At 43.3% G+C, this 27,299-nt stretch overlaps 1 protein-coding gene across 3 annotated transcripts in view; it reads right to left on the bottom strand.

The window, feature by feature from the left end:
* med30 (mediator complex subunit 30) overlaps nt 1–27,299 on the bottom strand; it is a 43,885-nt gene that overhangs the window by 7,915 nt on the left and 8,671 nt on the right. For all 3 annotated transcript variants that reach the window (XM_080183624.1, XM_080183623.1, XM_080183625.1), the window contains 3 exons: nt 27,052–27,259; nt 12,359–12,517; nt 1,148–1,258 (listed from right to left, as the gene is read on the bottom strand). In XM_080183624.1, coding sequence (XP_080039750.1) covers nt 1,148–1,258; nt 12,359–12,517; nt 27,052–27,222 — 441 coding nt within the window. In that variant the 5' untranslated portion in view covers nt 27,223–27,259. The remainder of the gene's footprint in view (nt 1–1,147; nt 1,259–12,358; nt 12,518–27,051; nt 27,260–27,299) is intronic.

The following is a 27,299-nucleotide window of genomic DNA, read 5'->3' as shown; positions in this document are numbered from 1 at the left end:
ATTCACAACAACTAAATCTTTTCCTGGAGGCTGAGAAAAAACAGAACTCTGTTTGCATTTCTTTTACATGGATGATATGGATAAGGTCAAAATAAACAAGCTGTATAAGTTAGATAAAGAGCTTGTGACTAGAGTCCACGGTTCAAAATCTACAAGCCTCAAGCACAACTGAGGTGAGGGAAAAGGCTCTGCCGCAGGCTAGCGGACGAGAGGACAAAATTGTCTTGGGGTTAGCCGACGTACTTAAAAAGGGACCCGAGCTTTCCTCTCAGGGAGGAACTTAAAATGCGATCAAAAGTAAACGGAGGTACGAGGGGCTGAAGGCGCGACAGAATTTTAAGGACTGTGGACGGAATCGATTGATGTTCTGAATGGCTTTTCTCACTTTAAAGTTTCTCCTGGAACTTCTCTGATTGTTTAAGGTCGAATGAGAATGTTCTTTGATCAGGATACGCTTTCATCAAAAATAATCCAATTTTATTTTTGTTATCAATTATCTGCATGAAAGCACATAAATTGGTCACTTATGTGGCTCCAGAATGTAAAAGATATGCTCCCGCTTACTGATATCACTGGAATTGCTGGAATGGTGGCAAATCCAATTTTAAGATCTCAGTGAGCAAAAACGCATCAAAACTTTATTCTTCCCGTAAAACGTCAAGTACTTTGAACCAAGGGTAATCTCCCTGGACCTAATTTCACTTTAAGCACAGTAATAAACTTTAACAGCTTCGATTAAAAGGGAGCAGATACGGCACCTTGGAAAGTGAATTCGCTTTCTTCTGACTTCTGGAATTTAGTCGAGGCAAATGAGATGAAATTGTTCTCCCTCCGCTTGCCACAATCTCAATCAGAGTCTACAGCGCAGCTCATGCAGGAAATGGAAATTCCACACTGGAGCAGCAGATTGCTTTTCCGAGGCTGGTGTTGTTTAGCTCATAATTTCCAGCTTAAGATTACACAATGCACACACCGGGTGCCCGTAGTGGATAAGCTTTCTATCGCCCACAGCACAAAGCTTCACCAAACATTATGCTCTGTTTCACTTGTGCGTTCATGAACATTAAACCGTGACTTAAAACCGGCAAAGCGTACGCAAATATACTTTAACAAAACCGTCAAGAAAAGAAAAAAAATGTTGCCGTACCTTATTTACTTCTACAATTTCCCGCCTCTCTTCGTTTGCTAAGCGGAGTTGATTCGCCAAGCTACGATCTTCGTGTTTTGTAGTATCGTCTTCCACGTAAGGAATCAGTTGCTGTGGACATATAATGACACTTTAATAAAATCATGCTGTCTCTGCCCTTCCCACCCACCCAGGAGCAGCATAACGAATCTTTGGCTTCGTGGGTACTGTTTTCACTTGAGTTGCGTCCTCAAGTGCCATCTGGAGGATTCCTAACATGCGCCTATAATTTCAGTACTGCTAGAGGTACCATCTTTAGACTGACGCAGTAAACGGAGGCCCTGTTTGCCCGTCCTAGATAACTGCAGATTAGCCCTGGTAAATATGCTCCTCAAACAACCCACCCAATAGGAATAATATTTCAAATTTCTTGCATTACCTTGGACGAAGGAAAATGGTCTGATCCTTAGATACTTTGCTAGTATCTGTAAGCCAGTGTAATGAGACAAAGTACTTCAGTGCCTAGCCTCAGCTGACCAGCGAATCTCCACTGCTACTCAGTCACAGAAAAAATTTTTGTTCTTTCAAAAGACTGGTTTTATGTTACCGTTTACCTATTTTGAGATGCCATTAAAACAGACCGAGTTAAACTCTGAAGTTAAGGTTTCTTTTTAAAATGTACTTTACACTCCAGCAGAATTAGAGAAATACTTATTCAGGTTTCTGCATCGTTATTGAGTTGAGACTTTTGTTGCTTTTGAACTTAATTCAGATGCAAGTCAGGATTCTTCCAAAAAGATGTGATGTTCCCAACATACGGGAAAACGCAAGTAAACCCCACTGGTTTTTTTTTCAGTGTGATTTCCAGAATGAATCTCCGACCCATGCATCAGTTGTGATTCACTTTGGAAATCTGGGAGGCAGGGCCTATTCTCGTTGGAGAGGCTGGCAACACGGTGCTGAGTGGGCCACTGCACATGCACCAATCTATCTGCGTGGAGATCAGCGTATGTGCACTGGTTCCCCCCCCACCCCCTGGATTGCTAGTACAGCAACCCTGCATTGCTGGCTTGCAGAAGTCCCCCACCCTCTGATCGCTGGCCTCCCGGACGTTTCCGGCAAGCTCTGATGTCGCTTCTGCGCCCCCTGCCCCGCCTTCAGTCAGCCCCCATCTCCCCAACATCCCCCCCCCCCCCCCCCCCAACCCCACCCTGCCAGCCCAGGCCTCCCCGACTTCCAGTGCTGAGTTGACTACATGAAAAACAAAAATTAGTTCTGGAAACAAGCGGTGGCCATGACATCCACAGAGAAGCCAGCGAAATGGTTCCCCTGAGGTCACCCAGCCCACTGTGCTATTGGAGCGGCATAGTGGGCTGGGAGAATTGCCCTCCCCTCATCTGTGCTGTAGTGGCTTGTCAAAGAGGCCAAAATGTGCACCAAACCACCAAGCAGATGATTCTAGTTTAATCTGGTTTGTGATGCAGGCCAAAATACTCTAATGGTCTTAAAAACAGAGAGAATTGTTGTTTCTAATCTCTCGAATGCTTTTTTGAAAGACAGGAACTTCCAGACAGTATCCTTTTAAAGAGACAGTCTTGGTTCCAAGCCTTTTACTCTAATTTGCGTTTTGCTAAAGGTGACAATCCAGTTCTCTGTACTTTGGGGGGGGGGGGGGAAGATTATTCACTCAGCTTGTTCTGCTGCTCAAGTTGTTTTTTGGCCCACTGCACATCAGCAGAGGCCGTTTTTCAGGCTTCCTGCTGGGTGCCACGTCCGCCACAAGTTTCCGAGGTAAATATTTCCAGAGTAATCAGCTCCGTGCCGATTACCATATGGAAATCAGGATTTACATCTGATTAGTGGGCCTGGGACTGATGTCTCCTGGCCTGCTAGCATCTCCTAATTCCATCACCGCCAACCAACATACAGGCTAGCAGAGTTTACTCCTGCTCCCCACCAGTGGGGAACAGGCAGCCAACCCTGCTGGAGAGAAGAGAGGCATTACGGTCCCTCCAGGAGGCCGGAGGCAACGGGAGGTTTTCCCTGGGCAATGCCAGCCTGGCCCCTGGCACCGTCCAAGGGGCAAACTGACACTAGCAAGGGGGATGGGCCAGTGCGGGGCAGGGGCGAGAAATCGGTAGGTATTGGGGGGGGGGGCTCTGCTGCAACTTTGCACTTGGGATCACAGGCAGTGGGACTGAGGACGGTGATCAGGGCTGGTCATCTGCACGGATGGTGGGGCGAGAGCGAAATTGGGAGATTCGAGCTGGCTGGGGGAACATCGGGACTGGCCGAGAGTTGCAGGAGGCCGGCGGTCGAGGGGTGCGCAGAGTGTTGGAGGTTCATTCTGGAAATCGTACGAAAAAAACTGGCAGCATTTACTCCTATTTTCCCATAAATTGGGGACTTAGGAATTTTTTTGGGAGAATCCTAGCTCTGGTCTTTGTTATTAGTAAAAGGTTTGCCTCAACAAGCATAAAACCACCTCAAAAACTGAAGAGCTCTAATGTGAGGGGCAAACAATACAATTTCATTAATTATATGTCGAGTGAGTTTATTAAAACATAAACATCCTACTCTATTTCTAAAATGAAGTTTTCGTATCTTTAAAAAGTTTGCAGGGTATATGAAATTTGATTACACGTTTAGGGAATTATTTATAAATCAGGTTACTGTATTGAAGGATGCTAAGTAATAGATCCTAATATTTAAAATTAACTTTCTCTGCTTTTAGCTTTAACTCTAATGAAAAACGTAAGAAATGAAATTTTCATTCATGCAAATCTGAATTCATTAAAAAAAAAGCTTGTCTACAAAGTCTTGAATAAAACCATCTCATTTATTTGGCATTTTTAATGCAATAAAACTTGAGAAGGCATTTCTAGGAGTTACAAACAACATATGAGACTGAATTGCATTAGCAGATATTTGGTCAGATGATCTTAATTGTGGTTAAGAAATGCCTTAAAAAGGAGAAAACAAGGCAGTGAAGGGTAGAGATGGAATTTCCGAGCATTGGGCCTTGCAACTGAAGGCGTGGCCCTCAATGGTGGTGCAATTAAAACAGTGGATGCTCGAGAGGCCCGAGTTAGATAGACGCAGATATGTCAGAGTTGTGGGACTGGAAGATATTAGAGAAACAGGCAGGGATGAGGCCCTGGAAGGATTTTCAAATAAGGAGAAAAAATTTTAAAATAAAGACATTGCTTGAATGTGTGCCCAACGGAGGTTAGTAAGCCAGGAGTGACAGATGAACAGGACTTGGTGCAAATAAAGACACGAGCAGCAGTGTTTTGGATGACCTCAGGATTACAGAGTAGGATATGGAAGACTAACCAGGAGTGCATGGGAGCAATTAAGTCTAGACAGGAAGGAACAAATGAAGGACTTCAATAGCAGATGAGCTGAGACAGGAGCACAGTCAGGTGATGTTAGGGGCATGAAAACTGACAGGATTAGTAATGAAGTGAATGACAGCCTGGCCCCTGGCACTGTCCAAGGAGCAAACTGGCACTAGCAAGGTGATCAGGGCTGGTCATTTGCGTGGATGGTGAGGCGAGAGCGAAATTGGGAGATTAGATGAATTTTTAGATCAATTCGTCGAGGAACCAAAAAGGGAACACGCGACCCCAGATTTGGTATTGTGCGTATATATAGTGAAATATATAGTGAAAAGCTCATCTCAAGGTCAAATGCAACACTGAATTTGCAGATGGTCTCGTTTGTCTCTGGTTTGCCAGGGAAAGGAACGGAGTCAATAAATTTGAAAGGGAGTTTGGACCAAAAACAGTGACTTCAGTTTTCCGAATACTTAATTGGTGGAAATTTCCAGAATATTGGATAGTCTGATAGTTTAGCAACAGCGGAGGAATCGCAAGAGGCGGTGGTGAGGTAGAGTCGGTGTGATTGGTGTTCACGTAAAAGCTAATGCTGCTCTTTCAGATGATGTCACCAAGGCGTAACAGATAGATGAGAATAAGAGGGGAGCAAAGGATGAATCTTTGGGGGCCACCAGAGATAATGGTGCAGTAGCAGGAGGAGTAACCATAGAAATCAATGTACTAAAATCAGAATTATATTGATTTCAGATCCAATGCAAAGAAACTATAAAAGCAAAGGAGCTCATTCCTTTGGAAGGAAATCATGATCAGATCCTCGCAGAATCTTTGGTGTGTCAAATGTGGTGAATGTCATATTTATTTAAAAGCGCCCCAGTTTTAAATCACACAACCCTTCAAACTATATTACGGGAAACTTCTGTACAATAATAAGAACATAAGAAATGGGAGCAGAAGTAGGCCATCTGGCCCTTCGAGCCTGCCCCGCCATTCAATAAGATCATGGCTGATCTGTCGTGGCTCAGTTCCACTTTCCCGCCCTCTCCCCATAACCCTTAATCCCTTCTCTTATCAAACGATAATCAACGAGTTCCCAAATTGCTGAATGTTTTATTACATAAAAATAATACTTTAAATTGGGGACAATATCGGAGGGTTGCTTTGGGCTGCATTGCAGTGCTTAAGTTGGAGCTTGGTGAGTGAGGGAGTTTGGTGAAGAGGGGAAGGAGGTGCTCCTTCATTTTTCCACCTTTCCTCAGGAAGAAGAGGAACTTTCTTGATTAAGTAGAGCCTGGTGAGCATTTCTGCTGCCCGTAATATTCTCTGAGCTAGAGAAGGCAAAAGTTAAGGGAGTAATTTAAGGGTAAGTCATGGCACAGCAGCTCGGCCATGTGGAACGCTCCTCCTGTGATGTGGGAATTCAGGGTGACTACGTGTGCTGGAAGTGTCTCCAACTGCAGTTACTTGGAATCCGTGTTTCAGAGTTGTGGGTGGAGTCACTCTGGAGCATCTGCAATGATAGCGTCCTCAATGACTGCATGTACAGCGAGTTGGTCACATTATAGGTAGACTGCACAGACAGAAAGGGAACAGGTGACTGCCAGACAGAGTCAAAGTACCAGCAAAGTAATGCAGGAGCTCTCTGAATCTAACTCCTCCTTTAACAGATTTCCTGTTTTGGATACCACTGGGGTAGATGGTTTCTCAGGGAAATCGAGAAAGACCCAACTCCACGGGACAGCGAGTGGCTCACTCTACAGCAGAGTTTTGGGGGTGGGGGGGATAAAAAGTGGGAGAACAATAGTAACAGGGGATTCTACTGTAAGGGGAACATAGAGAAGTTCTGCAGCTGCAGATGTGACACCAAGATAGGAGAGTGCCTCACTGGTGCCAGGGTCAAAGATCTCACTGAACAGCTACAAGATATTTGGAAGGGGAAGGGTGAACAGCCAGAGATCACGGTCCACATTGGTACTAACGACATAGGTAAAAAGAGGGATGAAGTCCTGATAGTAGAATATAGGGAACTAGGAAGTAAATTTAAAAGCAAGATTCAAGGGAAGTAATCACAGGATTATACCCAGTGCCACATGCAAGCGAGATCAGCAATAACAAAATAGACCAGATGAATGTGAGACTGGAGGGATGCCTTAAGGAGGGAGGGATTTAGATTCCTGAGGCGCTGGGACTGGTTCTGGGGAAGATGGGAGCCGTACAGCTGGAAGGGTTGAACCCAAACAGGATTGAGACCAATATCCTCGTGGAGTATTCACGAGCATTCGAGGGAAGGGTTTCAGTTAGTGTGGTAGGGGGTGGGAACTTGAGCAGGGAGACCCCGTGAGATGGAAACAAAGAAAGAAAAGCAGAAAGCAAAAAGTGGATTCAGAGAAAATGAGAGCTAGCAGAAAATAGTGTTCTAGGACAAAAAGAGTGTAAAAATGTTTTAAAAAAGTCTAAAATTTACGGAGCATTTGCAATAAGGTAAACAAATTAAGAGCACAAATAGCTGTAAACGGGTACGATGTCACCGCCAATCCAGAAACCTGGCTGCAGAGTGACAAGGGATGGGAACTGAATGTGCAAGGGTACTCAACATATACAAAGCATGAGCAAAATGGAAAAGGAGGCGACATGGCAATGTTAGTTAAGGATGAAATCAGTGCAATAATGAAAACCTAGATATAGAATCAGTCTAGATGGAACTAAGAAGCAACAAGGAATGTAAAATATTAATGGGACATGTCTTCAGGCCTCCAAACAGTAGTGGTGAGGTAGGGGAAGACATAAAACAGGAAATAAGAGATGCAAAGATAATATAATAAAGGTGCCATATTAGTCATGGGTAACTTTAGTAGACACACAGACGAGGCAAACATCATTAGCGACAATACCGTGGTGGATGAATTCTTGACGCGTACACGAGATGAATTTTTAGATCGGTTCGTCGAGGAACAAAATAGGGAACACGCGACCCTAGATTTGGTATTGTGCGCTCAAAGCGTTAATTAATGATCTTGTTGTGCAGGATCATTTAGGGAACAAGTGACCGTAAGATGATGGAATTCTTCGTCAGCCCAGAAAATGAAGAAGTCCAACCTGAAAGTAGGTTCATAGAAATCATAGAAACTCTACAGTACAGAAAGAGGCCGTTCAGCCCATCGGGTCTGCACCGACAACAATCCCACCCAGGCCCTACCCCCGTATCCCTACGTATTTTACCCACCAATCCCTCTAACCTACCCATCACAGGACACTGAGGGGCACCTAACCCGCCCATCTTTGGACTGTAGGAGGAAACCGGAGCACCTGGAGGAAACCCATGCAGACGTGAGGAGAAAGTGCAAACTCCACACAGACAGTGACCCAAGCCAGAAATCGAACCCAGGTCCCTGGAGCTGTGTAGCAGCAGTGCTAACCACTGTGCTACTGTGCCACCCAGGTTCTGAAATCTAAACAAAGGAAACTACAAAAGGAAGAGGTGCGAGTTTACTAAGATAAACTGGGGCACTTCATTAAAAAGGAAGATGGTGATAGACAATGGTTACTATTTAAGGAACAAATGTTTGCATTGCAACAATTATACATGCCTTTCTGGTGCAAGAACACAATAGGAGAAGTGATCCAACCAGGGCTAACAAAAGACATTAGATAGTATTAGATCCAAAAAGGAGTCATATAAAGTTGCTAGAAAAAGTAGCAAGAACTGGGAGCAGTTTAGAGTTCAGCAAAATGAGAACCAAGAAGTTCATTAAGATGGAAAATATAGGGTAATAAAGAATAAACTTGCAAGGAACATAGAAGTAGACTATAAAAGCATCTATATGTAAAAAGAAAAAGATTAATCTACACAGATATAGGTGTCTTACAATCTGACAGAATCCATTTTTTAAACATTCTTAATCTTCTTCCAATTTATTACTGATATACCTCAAAAATGTCACAGAATTCCTACAACGTAGAAGGAAGCCATTTGGCCTATCAAGTCTGCATTGACAACAACAATTCCACCCAGGCTCCATCCCCATAACCCCACCATGTATTTACCCCGCTAATCCCCCTGATGCTAAGGAGCAATTTAGCACGGCCAATCCAGCTAACCCGCACCTCTTTGGAGTGCGGGAGGAAACCAGAGTGCCCAGAGGAAAGCCACGCAAACGCGGGAGAAAGCGCAAACGTGGACGTGTTGGTTATCGTCTTCCAAAATTCTCTAGATCGTGGAAGTGTTCCAGCAGATTGAAGGTTGGCAAACGTAAATTAACTATTTAAAATGGAAGGGAGGGAGGCAGACAGAAAGGGAGAAAACAGGAAATACCAGACTGGTTAACCTAATATCAGTAATAGGGAAACTGCTAGATTCTATTATGAAGGATGTGACAACAGGACACGTAGAAAATATCAATAGGATTAGACAAAGATATATAAAAAGAAAGTAACGTTTGACAAACCTACTGAAGTTTTTTTTGAGTCTATAACTAGAAGACTGACGAGAGTGAACCAGTGGATGTGGTGCATTTGAATTTTTATAGGCTTTTGATGAAGTTCCATGTAAGAGGTTAGTGTGTAAAATTAAAACACATGGGATTGAGGGCAATACATTTTCACGAGCTTTGGCTCAGACAGGAAACAGAGTATAGGAACAAATGTGCCTTTTTCAGAGTGACAGTGGAGGCTAGTGAGGTACTGCTGCCACTGAAAGCTTACTTAAGTTTATTTATTAGTGTCACAAAGAGGCTTACATTAACATTATAGTGAAGTTACTGTGAAAATTCCCTAGTCACCACACTCTGGTCTGTTCAGGTACACCGAGGGAGAATTTAGCATGACGAACGCGGCTACCTAGCACGTCTTTCAGACCGTGGGAGGAAACTGTAGCACCCGGAGAAAACCCATGCAGGCACGGGGAGAACGTGCAGACTCCACAGAGACAGTGACTCAAGCCAGGAACTGAACCTGTGTCGCTAACCACACTACCACCATGCCACCCTGCTCCAACTGATTCTCACGTCAGATCCAACTCATGTCATTTGACTGGCATACACTCCATTCTCGGAGAAACACAACACTCAACAGAAGTGCCACTAATATAATTACAAACCATTAAAAAAAATGCAACAAAATCAGTTAGCAGTTCCTCGAAGAGTGTGAACAGGAGTTTAAACATAAACACAGCAACCAGAGGTTAAGGATATCTCTTTTTTAAAAATTCATTCATGGGATGTGGACATCACTGGGAAGGTCAAAATTTGTTCCACCACCTTAATTTTGCTTGGAAAGGCAGCCGTGAGCCAATTCTTTAACCACTGTAATCCATGTGCTGCAGGTACACTCAGCGTAATTAGGAAGAATTTTCCAGGATTTTGGTCTAGCAACAAGTAGGATCCAGTGTCTACACTGATGTGAAATGGTCTGCCTGATTTTAATTTTTAGTCCACATTTTTATAATAGCTTGATACAACTATATAAAACGAGTGGCTTGTTAAGTCATTTAAGAAGGCAGTTAAGAGTCAACTATATTGCTGTGGGTCTGAAGTCACGTGTTGGACAGATCAGGTAAGCCTAAAAGGCATTAGAACAAATTGATTTTAGCAACAAAATGGTTGTTTCACGGTCAACAGGATGGTGATTAGCTTTGCATTCCAGAATTATTTGCCTGAATTTAAATTCCTCAGTTGCTGTGATGACATTTCAACTTGTCTCTCTGAAGTATCAGTCTGTCTCCCCAAATTCCTAGTCTAGCTTCTTTTAGGTCAAAAGAAGTAGACAAACTCAAATTACATTAGGACAAAGTAAAAGGGGCAGCTCCCCAAAAGGAAGGGGGAACGGCCCCGAACAAAAACAAGAAGTACAAAGGGAACTTAAGGCGCGTCAAATCAAAACGTGACTGTCGGGGTCTATAACGCACCTCAGCCCCTGCGGTGCCCAGCGGGCACGGAAGGCGTCAACTGCGCCCGTGGACACCGCACCCTCCCTCTCCGGGGACACCTGGCCACGAACGTAGCCGCGGTAGAGGAGCAGACAGTCAGTATGGACGCCCCCCCCCCCCCCCCCCCCTCCCCCCGGACCCATTTATTGATGGCGCGTCTCGCCAGGCCCAGGAGCAGGTTCACGAGGAGATTGGCATCCTGGCCCTCCCCTCTCCGCACCAGGTGTCCGTAGATCAGGAGCGTGGGACTGAAGTGCAAACAAAACATCAATAAAAGGTGTCTGAGAAAATCAAAAAGGCTGTGCAATCTATAACATGAAACGTAGACGTGGTCCACGGACTCCACGAGGCCGCAGAAAAGGCAGTCTCGGGAGCCCGTGAACCGGAAAAACATACGGTTGTAGAACTGCTGTGCTATCGCTCCATCTCTTGCAAAGATGTCAGTTTTGGTTCAGTTGAATCAGAGGTTGAGAGTTCAAGTCCTAAAACGGAGATCTGAGCACATGATCTCGAGCACAACTTAGTACGACACTGAGGGAGACTTATATTAATGGGGACACCATCTTTCAGCTAAGATGTTAAACAGAGATAAGATGGATGTAAACGATCCCATCTCACTATTCTAAGAATATCAGGGGACTTCCCCCCAGGATGCGTAGGCAACACATTCTGCAAACAACATCATTAAAACAAATTCTGTGGTTTTACCTCATTGCCGTGCACAAATTTGCTGCTGCAGTTTTGTCCATCACAATGGCAGCACTTAAAAAGTGCTTCATTGGCCGTAAAGTGCTTTGGGATGGCGTGAGGCTATATAAATGCAAGTCTCTCTTTATTAACAATACCTAAATCACTACTAAGTTTGCTGCAATCACATTAAAACATTTCTGTTATTTCTTAATGCTTTCAATAAGTTAATCCATATGTTTTTTGACCTCATCCTAATAAAAAAGTAAAGCCACCATAGCCCCAGATGACCAAAGGCTGCTCTCCCCTTTTGAGAGAGAGAGCCAACTGGTGGTGATTTCACCTGAGGATCACCACACCTCAAGCGAGATGCAAGACTGAGAAGGCAAACTTTTGTGAATAACCTCATCTTTAAACTGTTACTTGGCCACATTGCTTGGCGCAATTTAGCAAATCATTTCTTCCAATTTATTTACGGTCAGAGTGAACAGCAGTGACCGTTTGATTCTTATAGAATCTACCGTTCACGGTCCTGCAGAGTGCATTTCCTACTGCCAAGTCAATTTTCAAACAAGCTAGTTAATTTGGTACTAATTATACAAGTTCAAAAAGACCCACGGGAGAAGGCTTTCAAATAATTTATTTTTGCTGGAAATCTGCTCAAAGAAGTCTAGCAGATTAGCGAGGCATAATCTACTGCTTTGAAATTAAAACGGTCCAACCGATTAGGGTCTCTCCTTATATTAGAGGGCTGTGGATAGAATCTGTAAAATCTGCACCAGCATTAACCATCACAAACTTTGGTCTGAAATGCCCGAGTTTGTGTATCACTCAACATTTATGTATCAGGATAGCATTGTGTGGACTACTGCCCAAAAGTAGTACAATAATTGCACGACACATGGTTCAATGGAAAAGATAGAAGTTTATGAATAATCTATTGACGAGAGAACATGAGCCAAAAATAGAAAATGCTGGAAAACTTCAGCAGGTCTAACAGCATCTGTGGGGAGAGAATAGAGTCAACGTTTCGAGTCCAGATGATCCTTTGTCAGAGCTGCTGAGAATTGCTAGCATTTTCTGTTTTTCATTCAGATTCCAGCATTTTGCTTTTATGTGAGAGAATATGAGCAGTTACTTCCTCTCACTGAAATATTTTTGATATGACTATGTTCCCCTCTTCAAATCTTAGAGTTACCCAGGGTGTGCCAAACTCAAAATGCTATTGTGCCTCTGTCCATTGCTTTTTAAACACAACACAAAAAGATTCCAGATATTTCTTACCTCCATTGGGACGGGATCTAAGCCAGCGCAATTTTCATTACATTTATCGTAGACTAGTCGCAACTTCCTGAAAAGCACAGACAATTGGCGAAGATGTTCTTGCAGCTTCCCCTGCCTATCCTGGTGTGTGGCAGTGTGATACGATACACCGTTTGGCAACTGAAAAAAAAGCATAATTATTTTAGGATAAAAATTTCAATTCACCACATCACGATATCAATCCGTGAACAAATCCTTCAGACCAACCAAAATACCACTCTTGATAAATTAAGTGATGTTATCATAGAAGTCATGAGGTGCTAGCAAAGTTATTTCTTGACTAAGATTTCTTAGGTTTGCCACTACAGCAGGGTTTAGGTTCAACTTAAGCACAAGGCGCTTTAGTCACAAGGTTTGCCAAGTCATCATGGAAACTAAAACACTTTCCTACACAAGGAACAGGATGTTTTACTTTGCTGAGCTATAGGAAGCAGGAAAACTTATGATCCAATTGTGGTCACAAAATTACATCTTTTTCTGACAGGTTAGGCATGCCAGGTTTAACTCAATATTTCAAAAGCAAAAACTGTCTGCGTTCAACCAGGGAGGAAAGAGAATCGTGGAGATCCAGACAGAGGATAGGAGGTGAACAGAAACAAAAATTGAGATCGAGACAAAGAAAAAGGGTAGAGATAAAAATCGTGATCCTTCTAAATAAATAATGCAATAATGAGTTGTCGGCAAAATCCTTCCCATCTCTAAAAACCCTGGCAGGTAAATGCCTCACCTGGGGGAGAGGGGTTAGCACTTTCACAGTAAGATTCACTTTGCTACGATACAAAATGTTTTCCCCGACATACACGGTTTAAAAAGTTACATTAGTTGAATATCAGGAACAAATATATCAATGGCATTTTCCTTCATTGTTTTAATGAATCATCTTAAATGCATGTCCTCTGGTAACGGATCCTCCCTCCAGTGAGAACGGTTTCCCTCCCATCTCTTCTTTGGTCTGAATTTTGCACCGTTGGACACGCGCGCTCAATAGTCATGAAATTGTTTTGACGATGGGGTAAAAACACCATGGAACTGTACACAAATACTGGATTTTACAAAGGACTGGACCTTTATATTATAAAATGGACACAAACTCCAAAGATGGATGAGAATGTACAGTGAGAAGTCTCACAACATCAAGTTAAAGTCCAACAGGTTTATTTGGTAGCACAAGCCACTAGCTTTCGGAACGCCGCTCCTTCAACAGGTGAGTTGGATTTCAGTTCACAAAGAGGGCATATAAAGACACAAACTCAAATTTACAAAATAATGGTTGGAATGTGAGTCTTTACAGGTAATCAAGTCTTAAAGGTACAGACAATGTGAATGGAGAGAGGGTTAAGCAAAGGTTAAAGAGGTGTGAATGGTCTCCAGGCAGGACAGTTAGTGAGATTTTGCAAGTCGTGGGGATTACAGATAGTGTGACATGAACCCAAGATCTTGGTTGAGGCTGTCCTCATGTGTGCGGAACTTGGCTATCAGACTCAGACACTGTACTCCCCCCCCCCCCCCCCCCCCGGCCAACCACCACCAGAAAAATGTGACCCACATCCTCCCCCCACCCAGAGAATGATCTGACCCGCCACCCTTCTGCCCCCTACATCTGAGTCAGAGAGCCGTTGGAAGCGCTGTACGGGCTTCTTCAGCAGCTGGAGCGCCCGATTCAGACTTTCATTTAGCAGGTCCGTTACGGCGCGGTTCCGGATTGGCAAACGCGGTTATAAAGGGGGAAAGGCTGATAAAGTCGGGCGGGCGGTTCATTAATTCAATTTAAATGCAAATACATTTAAATCGCTGTTGCGCAAAGCGGATCGCCGCCATTCGGTAAATCGGCAATCCGGTAAAGTCCTCACATCTGACTTTACCGCACTTCCGCGCCCCAAACGGCAATGGTACAATCAGGCCCATAGTGTCCCGACTCCGATACCCAATGCCCTGCCTGATGAAGACCAAACGCCTTCTTCGCCACTCTGTTTACCTGTGACGCCACTTTCAACAAACTATGTACTTGTATTCCAAGGTCCATTTGTTCCTCAACACTCTCCAGGGTACCACCATTCACTGTGTAACTCCTACCCGGTTTGACTTTCCAAATTGCAATACCTCACGCTTAGCTGCATTGAAATCCATTTGCCAATCCTCGGCCCACTTGGCTAACTGATCGAGATCCTTCTGTAATTTTTGATGACCTTTGTCACTATCAAATGATATCCCGTATCTCCACCTGGAATATTATATCCGGTTTTGGTCTCCTTATTTGAGGAAGGAGGTGCAATGGATGCAGTTTGGAGGAGGTTCACCATGCACGTGTTTTAGCATTTCTCCTTACATTTTAGTAGTTAGTAAACTTATTGCATCTTTACTCAAGAAAGCCCAGTTAAATTGGCTACTTTTTAAACACAACAGGTCTGGAAAAGGGAAAGGGAGGCTTGTTAGATTAAAACTTGTTACTACCAGCAGAGGTTGGGTTGAATAAAGACACGAAGGCATCCAGGTTGTAACAATTTGGGGTTATCCTAGCTCGGAGGTGACAAATCGAGGGGTCTCACCCAGAACAATTTTTGTGGGACTTCACCTACGATCGATCGTGGCAAAATACACATCTGGCCACGATCGGCCACAGAACACAGGAGTTGCCCTCGAGTCAATATTGACTTCGCACGCTATCGAGTTTCATGACATCGGGTCAAATACGGACAAGGAAATGTCTCTCCCCCCACCTCAGCTGACGAATCAGGGCTCCTCCATATTTAACATCAATTGGAGCAAGCGTGACATGACGAAGGGCACAGAATGTACACTGGGTGGGGGAATTAAAATCTCCATCACCGAGGGTGACTTGGCAGTACCGTTACAGACTGAGCTGGTCGACTCTAAAGGGCATAAGCTGCATACTGGGTCTGCGGCAGGTAGTAAGGGAACCAATAAAAGAGAAAACGTATTTGACCTCATCTGCACTAACCTGCCTGTCGTAGATGCAGCTGTCTCGGCCAGTGTTGGATATCCGTAGGGCACAGTCCTTATGGAGATGAGGTCTCACCTTCACGTAGAGGATACCCCCAACCTTGTTGTCTGGCACCACCGTTGTGGTGAATGGGATAGATTTCAAACAGCGACTCAAGACTGCACAACTATGAGGCACTGTGGGCCATCAGCAGCAGCAGAACTGCACTCAACCACAATCCGTAACCTCACGGCCTGACATATTTCCAAACTAACATTACCACCAAGCCGGGGGATCAACCCCGGTTCAATGATGAATGCAGGAGGACGTGCCAGGAGCAGCGTCAAGTTTACCTAAAAAAATAAGGTGTCAACCTGGTGAAGAGACAATACAGGACTACTTGCATGTCTAACAGCATAATCAGCAAGTGGTAGATAGAACTAAGCTCTGCAATCGTGCCATTTCCAACTGTAAATGGTGATCAATAATTGAACAACTCACTGGAGGAGATGGCTCCACAAATGGGTCAATGGGAATTGGGGGCAAAACTCTCTGCTGGTTGGATTCGTAGCTAGCACAAAGGAAGGCAGTTGTGGCTGTTGCTGCTCAATCATCTCAATTCTAGATTATCACTGCAGTAGGGTAGAATCCCAGGCCCATCCATCTTCAGCTGCTTCATCAATGGGCTTCCTTCCATCAGAAGTGGAGATGTTCGCCGATGAACGCGCAATGTTCAGCACCTTGGGAGACTCCTCAGATACCGAATCAGTCCATTTCTGAATGCAACAAATCTAGAAAATATCAAGGCTTGGGATGGACAATAAATGCTGGCCTGGCCAGTGAACCCCACATCCCTTCAACGAATACAAAAAGATCTTTGCTGGTCTTATTTCCTCCTCATTTCTTCAGTTCCTCTTTGCACCTAAAATATTCTACTCGACTGCCTATCGTATTAGGATCCTGACCTTTATCACAGGCCCCCCTCGTCTGTTTTATTTTAATTTCAATTTCTTCAGGCATTCAAGAATTTCTAGTTTTGGATGCCTTTCCCCCTAACCCTCAATATCCAGTCTGTACCCAAATTAGCATTTCACTGAAGGCCTCCCATTGCTCAGCTATGGTTTAAACTTTGTTTCCATCCCAGTTGAGACAGATACCTTTGCAACACCGTGAAATGAACCGGCTTCCAGATTATACCATTACTTTTTCGGTAACTATTCCAAACGTAATTGTATTTTGTGTTCCTCGACTGGAAGAGAACAGTCTTGCCTGGTGATAGTACAGTGGTGTTCATTCATTCGTTGCCATAGCATCGACATGGCATTTGGCCTCTGATCTTCAGTTAAGCGTTCTGCAAGGCGGCCCTCACGACATACAACAGCGCAGAGTCACTGAACAGAAACTGATAGCCAAGTTCTGCATACGTAACATGGCCTCAACCAGATCTTGCACGTCACACTGTCTGTAACCCCCACAACTTGCCCAGACTTGCAAAATCTCACTAACTTTCCTGTCTGGAAACAATACACATCTTTTTAACCTGTGCTTAATGCTCTCTCCACTCACACTGTCTGTACCTTTAAGACTTGATTAGCTGTAAAGTCTCACATTCCAATCATTAGTCATGTAAATTGAGTTGGTGTCTTTGTGCCCTGTTTGTGATCAGAACTCCCACCCAGCTGATGAAGGAACACCAGTTCCGAAAGCTAGTGGCATTTGCTACAAATAAATCTGTCGACCTGGTGTTGTGAGACTTCTTACTGAGTCTCAGTGTTCTCAGAGATCCATTTCCAGGGTGTCCATTCTCTTTCTTCAATGGTGGGTCAGTGAAATGGGTCAATACGGCACCCAGATACGATGACAGAACTAGCGCCATCGTGCCTGCCCCACCGTGGAATATAGCGTTAAGCTCCCGGTTGCATAATTAATGAGATCGGAGCTGGAAGATATGGCATTGTTTCTTGCCAGCCTTCAGTCGGAAGCGTACCTTGTTCCTACCCCCGCCACAGGACTTGTCCCCCGTGGGAGAATGCCACCTCACGTTCCCAGTTCTGATTGACATCATTAACTCTGTGGCATTGTTCCATGCCAATGTTTTCTTGGCAATAATCTATCGAAGTAACTATTCAGTGACTGCGTACAACTCTATTATTGTAAGGCTTACTGTGTTTGCCAATATTTGTCTAAATGAGATTGGAACATGGTGCTCAAGGCCAATGCAGCTTATCATGTCATTTTTTTTCTAGGTTGGTATTCTATGCAACCACACATAGATGACATTCTAACTCATACAGACCGAGCTTGTATCGTTGAAACAAGTCAGACCACAACATCCGAACGTAGCCCAGCGCTCAAAATTTCTATTTTTCAGACTCTGTTCCCTGTGGATGCTTATTTTTTTGTGCTTGCTCCATTTGCTCTCTCGATGGTTTAAAAAAAATGCATACTATCTCAATGGTGTAACACTGCATTACTGGTCAACGGTGTAAAGAAAATAATTGATCTCAGCTGGCTGTCCTTTCCCTGGTTCCTTCCCTAATGTGCAAATCAGCCAGAACGCCCATTTCTGTTACTTGTATCCCCTGCTAAAAAGTGTATCTGAGTCAGGAACAACTATAGTTACGATCCTCCTGTAGTCAACCAGTCAAGACCATCGGTCAGGCTAACTCAGATGCCACCTGATTGATGTACCAATAGTGCTGCGTTTCTGTCTTCCTGCCCGTCAGTTACTGACATTTCAGGCACCGTTGTGAAAAACACAAAAGAAAGTGAGCAAAACACAAGTTTGACGGACAGAAATTGACAAAAAGATAGCTTCAAAATCATTAAAAACATTTTGGAATAGAGTCGACAATGGATCAAATCAAATGTTAACATGCTCATGATAACACAAGTTGGTGGAGTCTGTTTCATAAAGTTGCTGCGAATTCAAGTCTGACGTTAGCTACCTTCTGTGATGTGGCAAGAGCCACTGCCATCTGTTAATCCTCCAGCCTTCGAGATTCCGGGTGCTGAAGTGGCAAATGTAGCAAGTCCTGGAAAATGGGTTTTTTCCAGGCAGAGAGAAAAACTTTTTCAGGGAAGCTACGAACTCACCAACAATTCCCCGTATCTTTACGACCGGCCACGTACAGAGATGGAGACAGATAGATCCGACCACTTTTCTCTGGCCGTAATTTCAAGGGCCAGTCGAAATGACTGCTTCATTAGACGTTTAAATTACTTTTTCTTCACTTATAGTTTCTTCCCTGTTTGTATCCTGCAGAATTCTGACTTTCTCCTCTGTAATATTATGGTTATGGTAGATAATAGCAAGGGATGGTCAGTAAAATCCTATATTTTTAGCAGTCCAAAAGCCCCTTTAATCTGTTACAGCATATTCTTAGACTGCTTTCCGGTTTCTCCGATCGCTTTTGTTTTAAAATGTTTCCCTTCCTTTAATTCCATTTTAATTGACCTATTAATTCATTTTGAAGGCAAAATATTTAATTTACTTTTCTTTTCTTGGGCATATACTGATTTAGCTGAAATTGTTCATCAATATGTGTGTTATCAGGAGTTTTGTGTCTACAGTGTATATGGTACATAGCCACGCGATTAGTCAGTCAATTTTCTCAGACTTCGCTATTCCAATCTCTGTGATTGCTGAGACAATTAATCATGAAAGAGGGGTGAGAGGTCAGAGATGTAACAGACAACAAACCAATTATGTATTTGCAGTGCCACTTTTCCAGACAGCTGCCAGAGTTAAGTTCTTCCTGCTCACAAATACATTCCACAGCTTCAACAGCCTTAATTTACCTCTGGTTTAAAGGGTGGGGAGTTTACTCATAATTTTGTACTATAAAACAAATAATGTAAATGACATAACAGCAAATTAACTAACAGGTGAACAAAATTCCAACTTTATTTGCAGTCAAGAGCTACAATAAATTAACAGGTTGCTCGTACAAGAAAACGTCAGCTGCATATAGAATCTAGTTACAACAGTGAATTTAACTGGTGGCTACTTTATTTTACAGAATTCTAATCAAGTGTAACAAACACCAATTTGGACAATAAAATACACAAACTGAAAATGTGAAAATATCTCATGGAGAACAGGTAAAGAGAAAAGATGGTGTTAGACTGGAAAGTACCCAATTCCACTGAGGTGAAAGAGAATTTATTCCACGCAAATTGGTTGGAAAGCCCCCTGGAACTTATAATCGAATTGTATTGGTGCAAAATTGATCGTGTGTGGGTTTTCTGAGTTGTCTGAAGGACCCAACTGGAGGGCACATTCCCTAACGGTCAATTTTAAGTTACTGAGCAACAAACAAAACAAGAACAGATCATTTCCTGCTGCACAAGAGCTGTTCTTTGGATGCCAAGAAAAGCTGTTTTCAATTGCAAGAAGATTAATGTTTGTAAAGCTACTGACATGACCTGATCAATGTCTGTGAATGAAAAGATTTATAGACAGTTTGGAGCTTGTGCATTTTCAAACAAATCCAGTGTTCAAAGGAAGTCATACAAAGTTTTGTAAAAACTGGGTAAAACATTCATAGTTTTTAACGAGCAGAAAAAAATTCAGCCACCGAAAACTGATGACACATTTACGCACAGAGTTACCGATTATTTTAAGGCTCATAAATATAACCATTTTGTTTCTGTCATGTTCTAGTTGTACAAACAGCAAAACCTCGCTCCATTATAAGGCACGCAAATACAGCAGCTCCCAGGACAAAGGAATCAGATGACTGATTATGCAGACATTTTTGAGATGGAAAGTTTGAAATTTCAGAACTATTTCTTCAACATATACCTTGCTGCAGTTATCCAAAGTCTTGGTGAGGTCCTGGAACATCGTGTGCAATTTTGGTCTCCTTATCTGAGGAATGATGTTCTTTCTACAGAGGGAGTACACCAAAGGTTTACCAGGCTGATGTACGAGGACAGACTGGGTCAGTTAGGATCATATTCGCTGGAGTTTGGCGGCGGCGGCGGGTGGGTGGGTGGGGTGGGGGGGTGTTGGGATTGCATAGAAACCTATAAAATTATAACAGGACTGGACAGGGCAGGAAGGATGTTCCCAATGGCGAGGGGCCTGTTTGTGAACAGAACTCCCACCTACCTGATGAAGGAGCAGCACTCCAAAAGCTAGTGGCTTGTGCTACCAAATAAACCCGTAGGACTTTAATCTGGTGTTGTGAGACTTCTTACCGTGTTTATCCCAGTCGACTGCCTGCATCTCCGCGTCAGGGGAGTCCAGAACTAGGGGTCACCATCTGAGGAGACCATTTAGGACCGAAACGAGGAAAAATTTCTTCACCCAGAGAACGATAAGCCGATGGCATTCTCTACCACAGAAAGCGGTCGTGTGTTTTCAAGGAGGGGTTAGATGTAGCTCTTGGGGCTAAGGATATGGGGGGAAAGCAAAAGGAAGGGTTACTGAGTCGGATGGTCAGCCATGACCATAGCGAAGGGCAAAGCAGGCTTGAGGGGATGAATGGCCTACTCCTGCTCCTATTTTCTACGTTTCTACATGAAGAGGTTCAAGAGCCAAAACAAAAGAGTGGCTGCAGGCCAATTACTGTGCCATGTTGCTGGACTGTTTATACTGCTGCAGCAAGACCCTGGATTAGTAATTGCAAAGTCCACAGGAGGTGGTGCAGAAGGTGGTCATTCGGTCCACAGAGAGTTTTTTGTGCCAACTTCGTCTGCTTTATTGACAGTTGTTCTTAATTTTATTCAAGAGGAACCGATACAGATTTCAGCCCACAAGAATTAACAAAATTGCAATTTAAAGAACACAGGAGAAATATCCACAATTCACCCTAACCAGCAATAAATGAAGCCATCCCTGCAAAACATGACACGAAATGTTGTGAAGTAAATACGCTCAAAAATTAAAGAAATTGCAGATTATATCTTGGAGTTCAACACACCCTAGTGGCAAAATCTAAAACTACATCAGAAAACATTTCATAGCTTTCATCAATCAAGACAGTTGTACCCCGTCATTGTTTTTAACGACCTGCTTATTATTTGTATGTTAATACGCTCTTTATTTATAATATTCAGGTCATGGGCATTAACAGAGACGTTCACCCAGTGCTCATGCATATAGGATGTGATTGTAGGGTTGAAGATCATGGAATCCCTACAGTGCAGAAGGAAGTTATTTGCCTATCAAGCTTGCACAAACAACGATCTCACCCAGGCCCCTGTCCCTGTAACCCCGTGTATTTATCCTGCTAATCCCCCGACACTAAGGGGTAATTTACCATGGCCAATCGACCTAACCCGCACATCTTTGGAGTGTTGGAGGAAACCCAAGCAGACACGGAGATAATGTGCAAACTCCACACAGACAATGACCTGCAGCTAGAATTAAAACCAGGTCCCTGGCGCTGTGAGCAGCAGTGATGCAGATATGTAATGTGTATCTTTGTAAATAAGAAGTCCTGAGTGCATAAAATCTAAGCTTCAGTTCTATCCTTCACTGCCTGACTTTCGGAGTTCTAACCTCGTGTTTCAACGTCTGCATTTATATAAAGAATTCATGTAAAAATCAATCTGAGTATAAAATAGTCATGTTGGCAAGAAAGAAGATTTTATGAATTCATGCATAATTAAAATTAATGGACATAAAATACTGCAGAGCTCATTGCACGATATCCCAACATGTAACATTATCGTGCAAATTTGTACAAAGAACATAAGAAATAGAAGCAGCAATAGGTACTGTTAAAGGAGTATAGGATTACTTGGGACTAAATGACTAATAGATTAAAATAAAGTAATTTAGAGTGAATATAGGACAGAAAAAGGACAAAGTACCTGAAGTTACAAAGGTGCTGTTTTGCATAAAAATACATAGAAGCACTGTTAGAGAATTTAAACATATATTTTTCAATATTCTGTACACCTTGGCCAACTACACGCTTCCCCAAGGCATGGTGGAATATAGCTAAGTAAAAAAGAACCATATTTCTTTAAAACAATACAACTATTAAGTGAAATAGAAAAGCACTCTCTTACTAGCGCGGGTCTCAGATAGTTTGGGCAATCCCAGACAGCCAAATGAATAGAGTAATACAATTTTTCCGAAAAAGAATTGCTCAGTACATAGCGAGACGGTCGGAAAAATGTTCCGGATTTACGTATTGAGGTTGCTAGGACACGGTGGGCAACGACTTCCAGACTGTACGGACCTATATATTTTCATGATGCCAGATGGTGGAATATTATTGGTCAAGGTAAAAAATTCACACTAACATGATTGGCTCATCTGGTTAGGATGAACAGAATAGGCAGGCAGATGATTGCTGAAAAATGTATAAATGTAATACTGATAATGTAAATTAGAATAACTTAGGGCTGCCCTAAAGCGTTCTCGCACACGTGGACCAGGCTCGGGCAACAACAGGACACATCTTCAACCAGAATTACTGTCTCCATGAGCTCTTTGTATTTGCTACGTTGCAATTAATTACGTAAAAGCCAGCAAGATACTTAGATCTATGAATAGCTCCTTCAGCCATTAAATAAGATCGTAGCTGATCCGATCTTAGCTTCAACTCTACTTTGCTGTCTGCTCCCCATAACTTCTGACTCCACTATTGTTCTAGAACGTCTATTTCAGCCTTGAACACATTCAACAGCTCGGTCCCCACAGCTCCCTGCGATAGAATTCTAAAGGTTCCAAAACTCCATCTTAAAATGGATTAGTCCTTATTCGGAAATTATATCTCTTGTTTGAGATTCTCCCACAAAGGGAATCAGCCTCTCGGTATTTACTCTATCAAGGCCCCTCAGAACCATACGTTCTATAGATCACCTCTCGTTCTTCTAAACACCAATGAGTATACACTGTAGTTGTTTAATGCTTCCTCAGAAGACAAACCGCTCATCCCAAGGATTAACCTAGTGTGCCTTCTCTGAACTATCTCCAATGCAAAAATATCCTTCCTTAAATAAGGAGACCAAATGACAGAGTACTCGAGGTGTGGTCCCACCAATATCCTGTACAGTAGCAAGACCTTCCTTCTTTTATACTCCAAACCGTGCATTAAAGCTTAACATTCAATTAATTACTTTCAGTATTGGCATGCTAACTTTTCGTATTTCATGTACGAGGACACCCAGACTGCGCTGTATTGCAGCATTCTATAGTCTATTTCCATATAATATTCAGCATTTCTATTCTTCCTAACAAACTGAATACATCACATTATATTGCATCTGCCTAAACTTTGCCCACTTAATTAGTCTATCTCATTCCCTTTGTAGATTTTGTCCTCCTCACAACTTGCTTTCCTATCATTGTGTCATCAGCAAACGACTGCAAATAGTTGAGGCCCCATTAGTGATCCCTGCAACACTCCACTAGTTAGTATGGCAACCTGAAAGTGACTTATTATCCCAACTCTGTTCATTATCAATCCTCTATCTATGCTAATACATTACCCCTAACACTATGAGTTCTTATCCAGTATAAAAAGTATTTATGTGGCACCTTATCAAGTGGCTTTTGGAAATCTAGATGCACTGCACAGCCACCTGTTCTCCTTTGTCTACCCTGCATATTAAATCCTTAAAGAAATCTAATAAATTTGTTAAACATGATTTTCCTTTCACAGAAGGATGTTGACTCTGATCAATGGGATTATGAATCCCCTTCACTAATAATTATTTACAGTATTTTCCAATGAAAGATGTTAGATTAACTGGTGTACTGTTTTCAGTCATGACATCTGCAGTTTCCCAAACCTTTCCAAACTCTAGAGAATTAGTTACAACCAATACACCCACCATCTTTGCAGCCACTTATTTTAATAGCCTAGGATGCAGGAGATCAGGTTGAGGGGACTTGCCAGCTTTTAGTCCCAATAAATTGCTGATCACCTCTTCTTTACTGAAAATGATTGTTTTAAGTTCTTTCCTTCCTTTTGCCTCCTGATTTTCTACTGTTATTTGGATGTTTTTAGTGTCATCAACGAAGAACATAACATTTGTTCAAAGTTTCTGGAGGTGACCTTACCAGTACAGGTGAGATAAGCCTCACCCAAAAACAGCGTGAGGCTGATTGTAATATTTAAATTCTATTTTAAATAAAATATAAATACGAACCCAGGACTCAATCACTAGGCTCGCTTGCCTTCGCGGCCTCGCTGACTTAAGATCCTCACTGACGAGGATTACACGTGGTCTCCATTGGGTGTCAATGGGTGCTATTCTCATTGGCGGTTGGTGACTAGTGGAGTGCCCCAGGGGTCGGTGCTGGGGCCTCAGCTATTTACCATTTATATAGATGATCTGGAGGAGGGAACCGAGTGTAAGGTGTCGAAATTTGCCGATGACACAAAGATAAGTGGAACGGCAAATTGTGCGGAGGGTGTGGAGAGTCTGCAGAGGGATCTAGATAGGCTGGGCGAGTGGGCGAGGACCTGGCAGATGGAATACAATGTTGGCAAATGTGAGGTTATCCACTTTGGTAGGAATAATAATAGAAAGGACTACTCCTTACAGGGCGAAAAGCTGCAGCAGGCGACGGTGCAGAGGGACCTCGGGGTCCTTGTGCATGAGTCGCAAAAATCCAGCCCGCAGGTGGTCAGGAAGGCTAATGGAATGCTGGCTTTCGTAGCGAGGGGGATTGAATATAAAAGTAGGGAGGTCTTGCTGCAACTGTACAGTGCACTGGTGGGGCTGCAGCTGGAGTACTGTGTGCAGTTTTGGTCACCGCACTTGCGCAAGGATATTTTGGCCTTGGAGGGAGTGCAGAGGAGGTTCACTAGGCTGATACCGGAGTTGAGGGGGTTGAGCTATGAGGAGAGGCTGAATAGACTGGGCTTGTACTCCTTAGAGTTTAGAAGGATGAGGGGGGATCTCATTGAGACGTATAAGATGATGAAAGGGATGGATAGGGTAGAGGTGCAGAGGTTCTTCCCGCTCAGAAAGGACAGCAGGACTAGAGGGCACAGCCTCAAGATTGGGGGGGGGGGGGACTATTAGAACAGAGTTGAGGAGGAAATTCTTCACTCAAAGGGCGGTGACTCTCTGGAATTCTCTGCCCGTTGAAGTGGTGGAGGCTACCTCGCTGAATATATTTAAGATGCGGGTAGATAGGTTTTTGGTAGGCAAGGGGATTAAGGGTTATGGGGAGAAAGCAGGAAAGTGGAACTGAGCCACTTCAGATCAGCCATGATCTTACTGAATGGCGGGGCAGACTCGAAGGGCTAGATGGCCTACTCCTGCTCCTATTTCTTACGTTCTTATGTTTAACAAGGATCTGTTGTAATGGCCTCGCTGCTAGGACTGGAGGCAAATGGAGGGCCCCTTGGGCAGTGTCAGCATGGTATACTGGCAGTGCCCTCTGGGAATGGCCTGAGGAGGGTGGGGCCTAAGGCTGTACACTCTGAAATTGAGGGCGGAGGGGGTGAAATCAGCCGTGGAGGCCAGGAGTAGCACACAGCAGAGCAATCTGTGCAAATGCAACGGCGACTTCTGCTGCAATCTGCCGACTTTTGGTGAGCCTAGGCCCTGTTCCCATCCTGCTGCTGGGAAACAGATCTTGCCTTTTTACTCCCTGACTCGCCCAAACAAAAAGGGCAATTTTGTCCCGTTTTCACACTCGTTCAGCTCTTAGAATTCTTTTGGTAAGATGGTTTCCCCTAGCTCTTCCTCATTTTCCATTATTAACTTGCCAGGCGAGTATGGGGTAAAGGGAGAAAAGTAACCACAAGAGGAGAAGATAGATGTGTGCCTCTGACCATGATATCAATCAAGAGGAAGTTCCCTGTCTTCAAATCCTTATGCCTTCAAACTCACTGGTGGAGGAGTGTAAGATGCAGCCTCCAGTTGCCCCTTTCATCTATCACACCTGTGCCCGCCGACCTACATTCATTCCTGGTGAAGCAATGGCTCAATTTTAAAATTCCCATCCTTGTTTTCAAATCCCAACCAGAGCGTGGCTCCTCCTATCTCTAATCTCCTACAGCCTCACAACCGTCCAAGACTGCAGCTGTTAAAATGTGGTGGTTCAAGCTTCCCAAGGCCAAGTAAGGATGGGCAACGAAACACTGGTCTTACGAGCGACACTCACATCCCATGAAAGAATAAAAAAGACAAAGTCACTGTATTCCTCCAATCTGCCCTTGAGCATCCCACATTTTGATTAATCCATTGATGACTGTGTCCTTAGTTGCTGGACCCCGAGCTCTTGAATTCCTTCCTGAACCTCCCATTTTCTCTACTCCACCCTTATCCTTTAGGATGCTCTTGGATCAAGCATTTGGTCGTCTGTCCTAATAGCTCCTTATCGTGTTGGTGTTTTGTTTTGTTTTATAATGCTCCTGAGAAACACCCTGTGTTGTATTAATACGTTAAAGGTGCTATATAAATACACTTGTTAGCCAATTTTAAACAGTTACATGTCACCGTGTTTACAACTTTTGAAAAATAATTTCACGTCAGTATAACATAGATTGACTGTCTATCAAAATGTTACAGAACATATAATGTCACATCATTTACTCACATCAAAGCCTCTTATTGGGTATTATTTAGACTGTGTATGAAAGATGATCTTATTCATAAGTAATGAAATCCTTAAAACAAAACCTATGAATAATTCTCATGCGAAACAAAGGATGTTGCGGTTTCTAGTCTTGTTTCATTCACAGCACCTACTGCAATGACATCATACAGGCAAAAGACAATCACTAACCTGCATGTTCCTCAGGAGCTGGAAGATCTCCATTGTTCTTGAAACAATGTCTTGCACCGTCTCTTGGCCGATTCGACAGAGAGAAGCTGTATTAACTTCACGTCCAGCCTGGGCCTGGGGTCCAGAAAATGCGCCAGGCATTCCAGCACCAGGCACTGGGGGCGTTGCCATGACTCCCTTTCTTCTTACACGTCAATGATACGAAATTCTAGTAGTAAGGGAATTGCACAGAGAAGACAGGAATATTT

This window comes from Carcharhinus amblyrhynchos, unplaced genomic scaffold, assembly GCF_965287045.1.
Source record: "Carcharhinus amblyrhynchos unplaced genomic scaffold, sCarAmb.v2.hapA chromosome_353, whole genome shotgun sequence".
NCBI classification, from domain to species: domain Eukaryota; kingdom Metazoa; phylum Chordata; class Chondrichthyes; order Carcharhiniformes; family Carcharhinidae; genus Carcharhinus; species Carcharhinus amblyrhynchos.
Note: the sequence above shows the minus strand (reverse complement) of the source record. Positions and strands in the feature narration are given on the sequence as shown.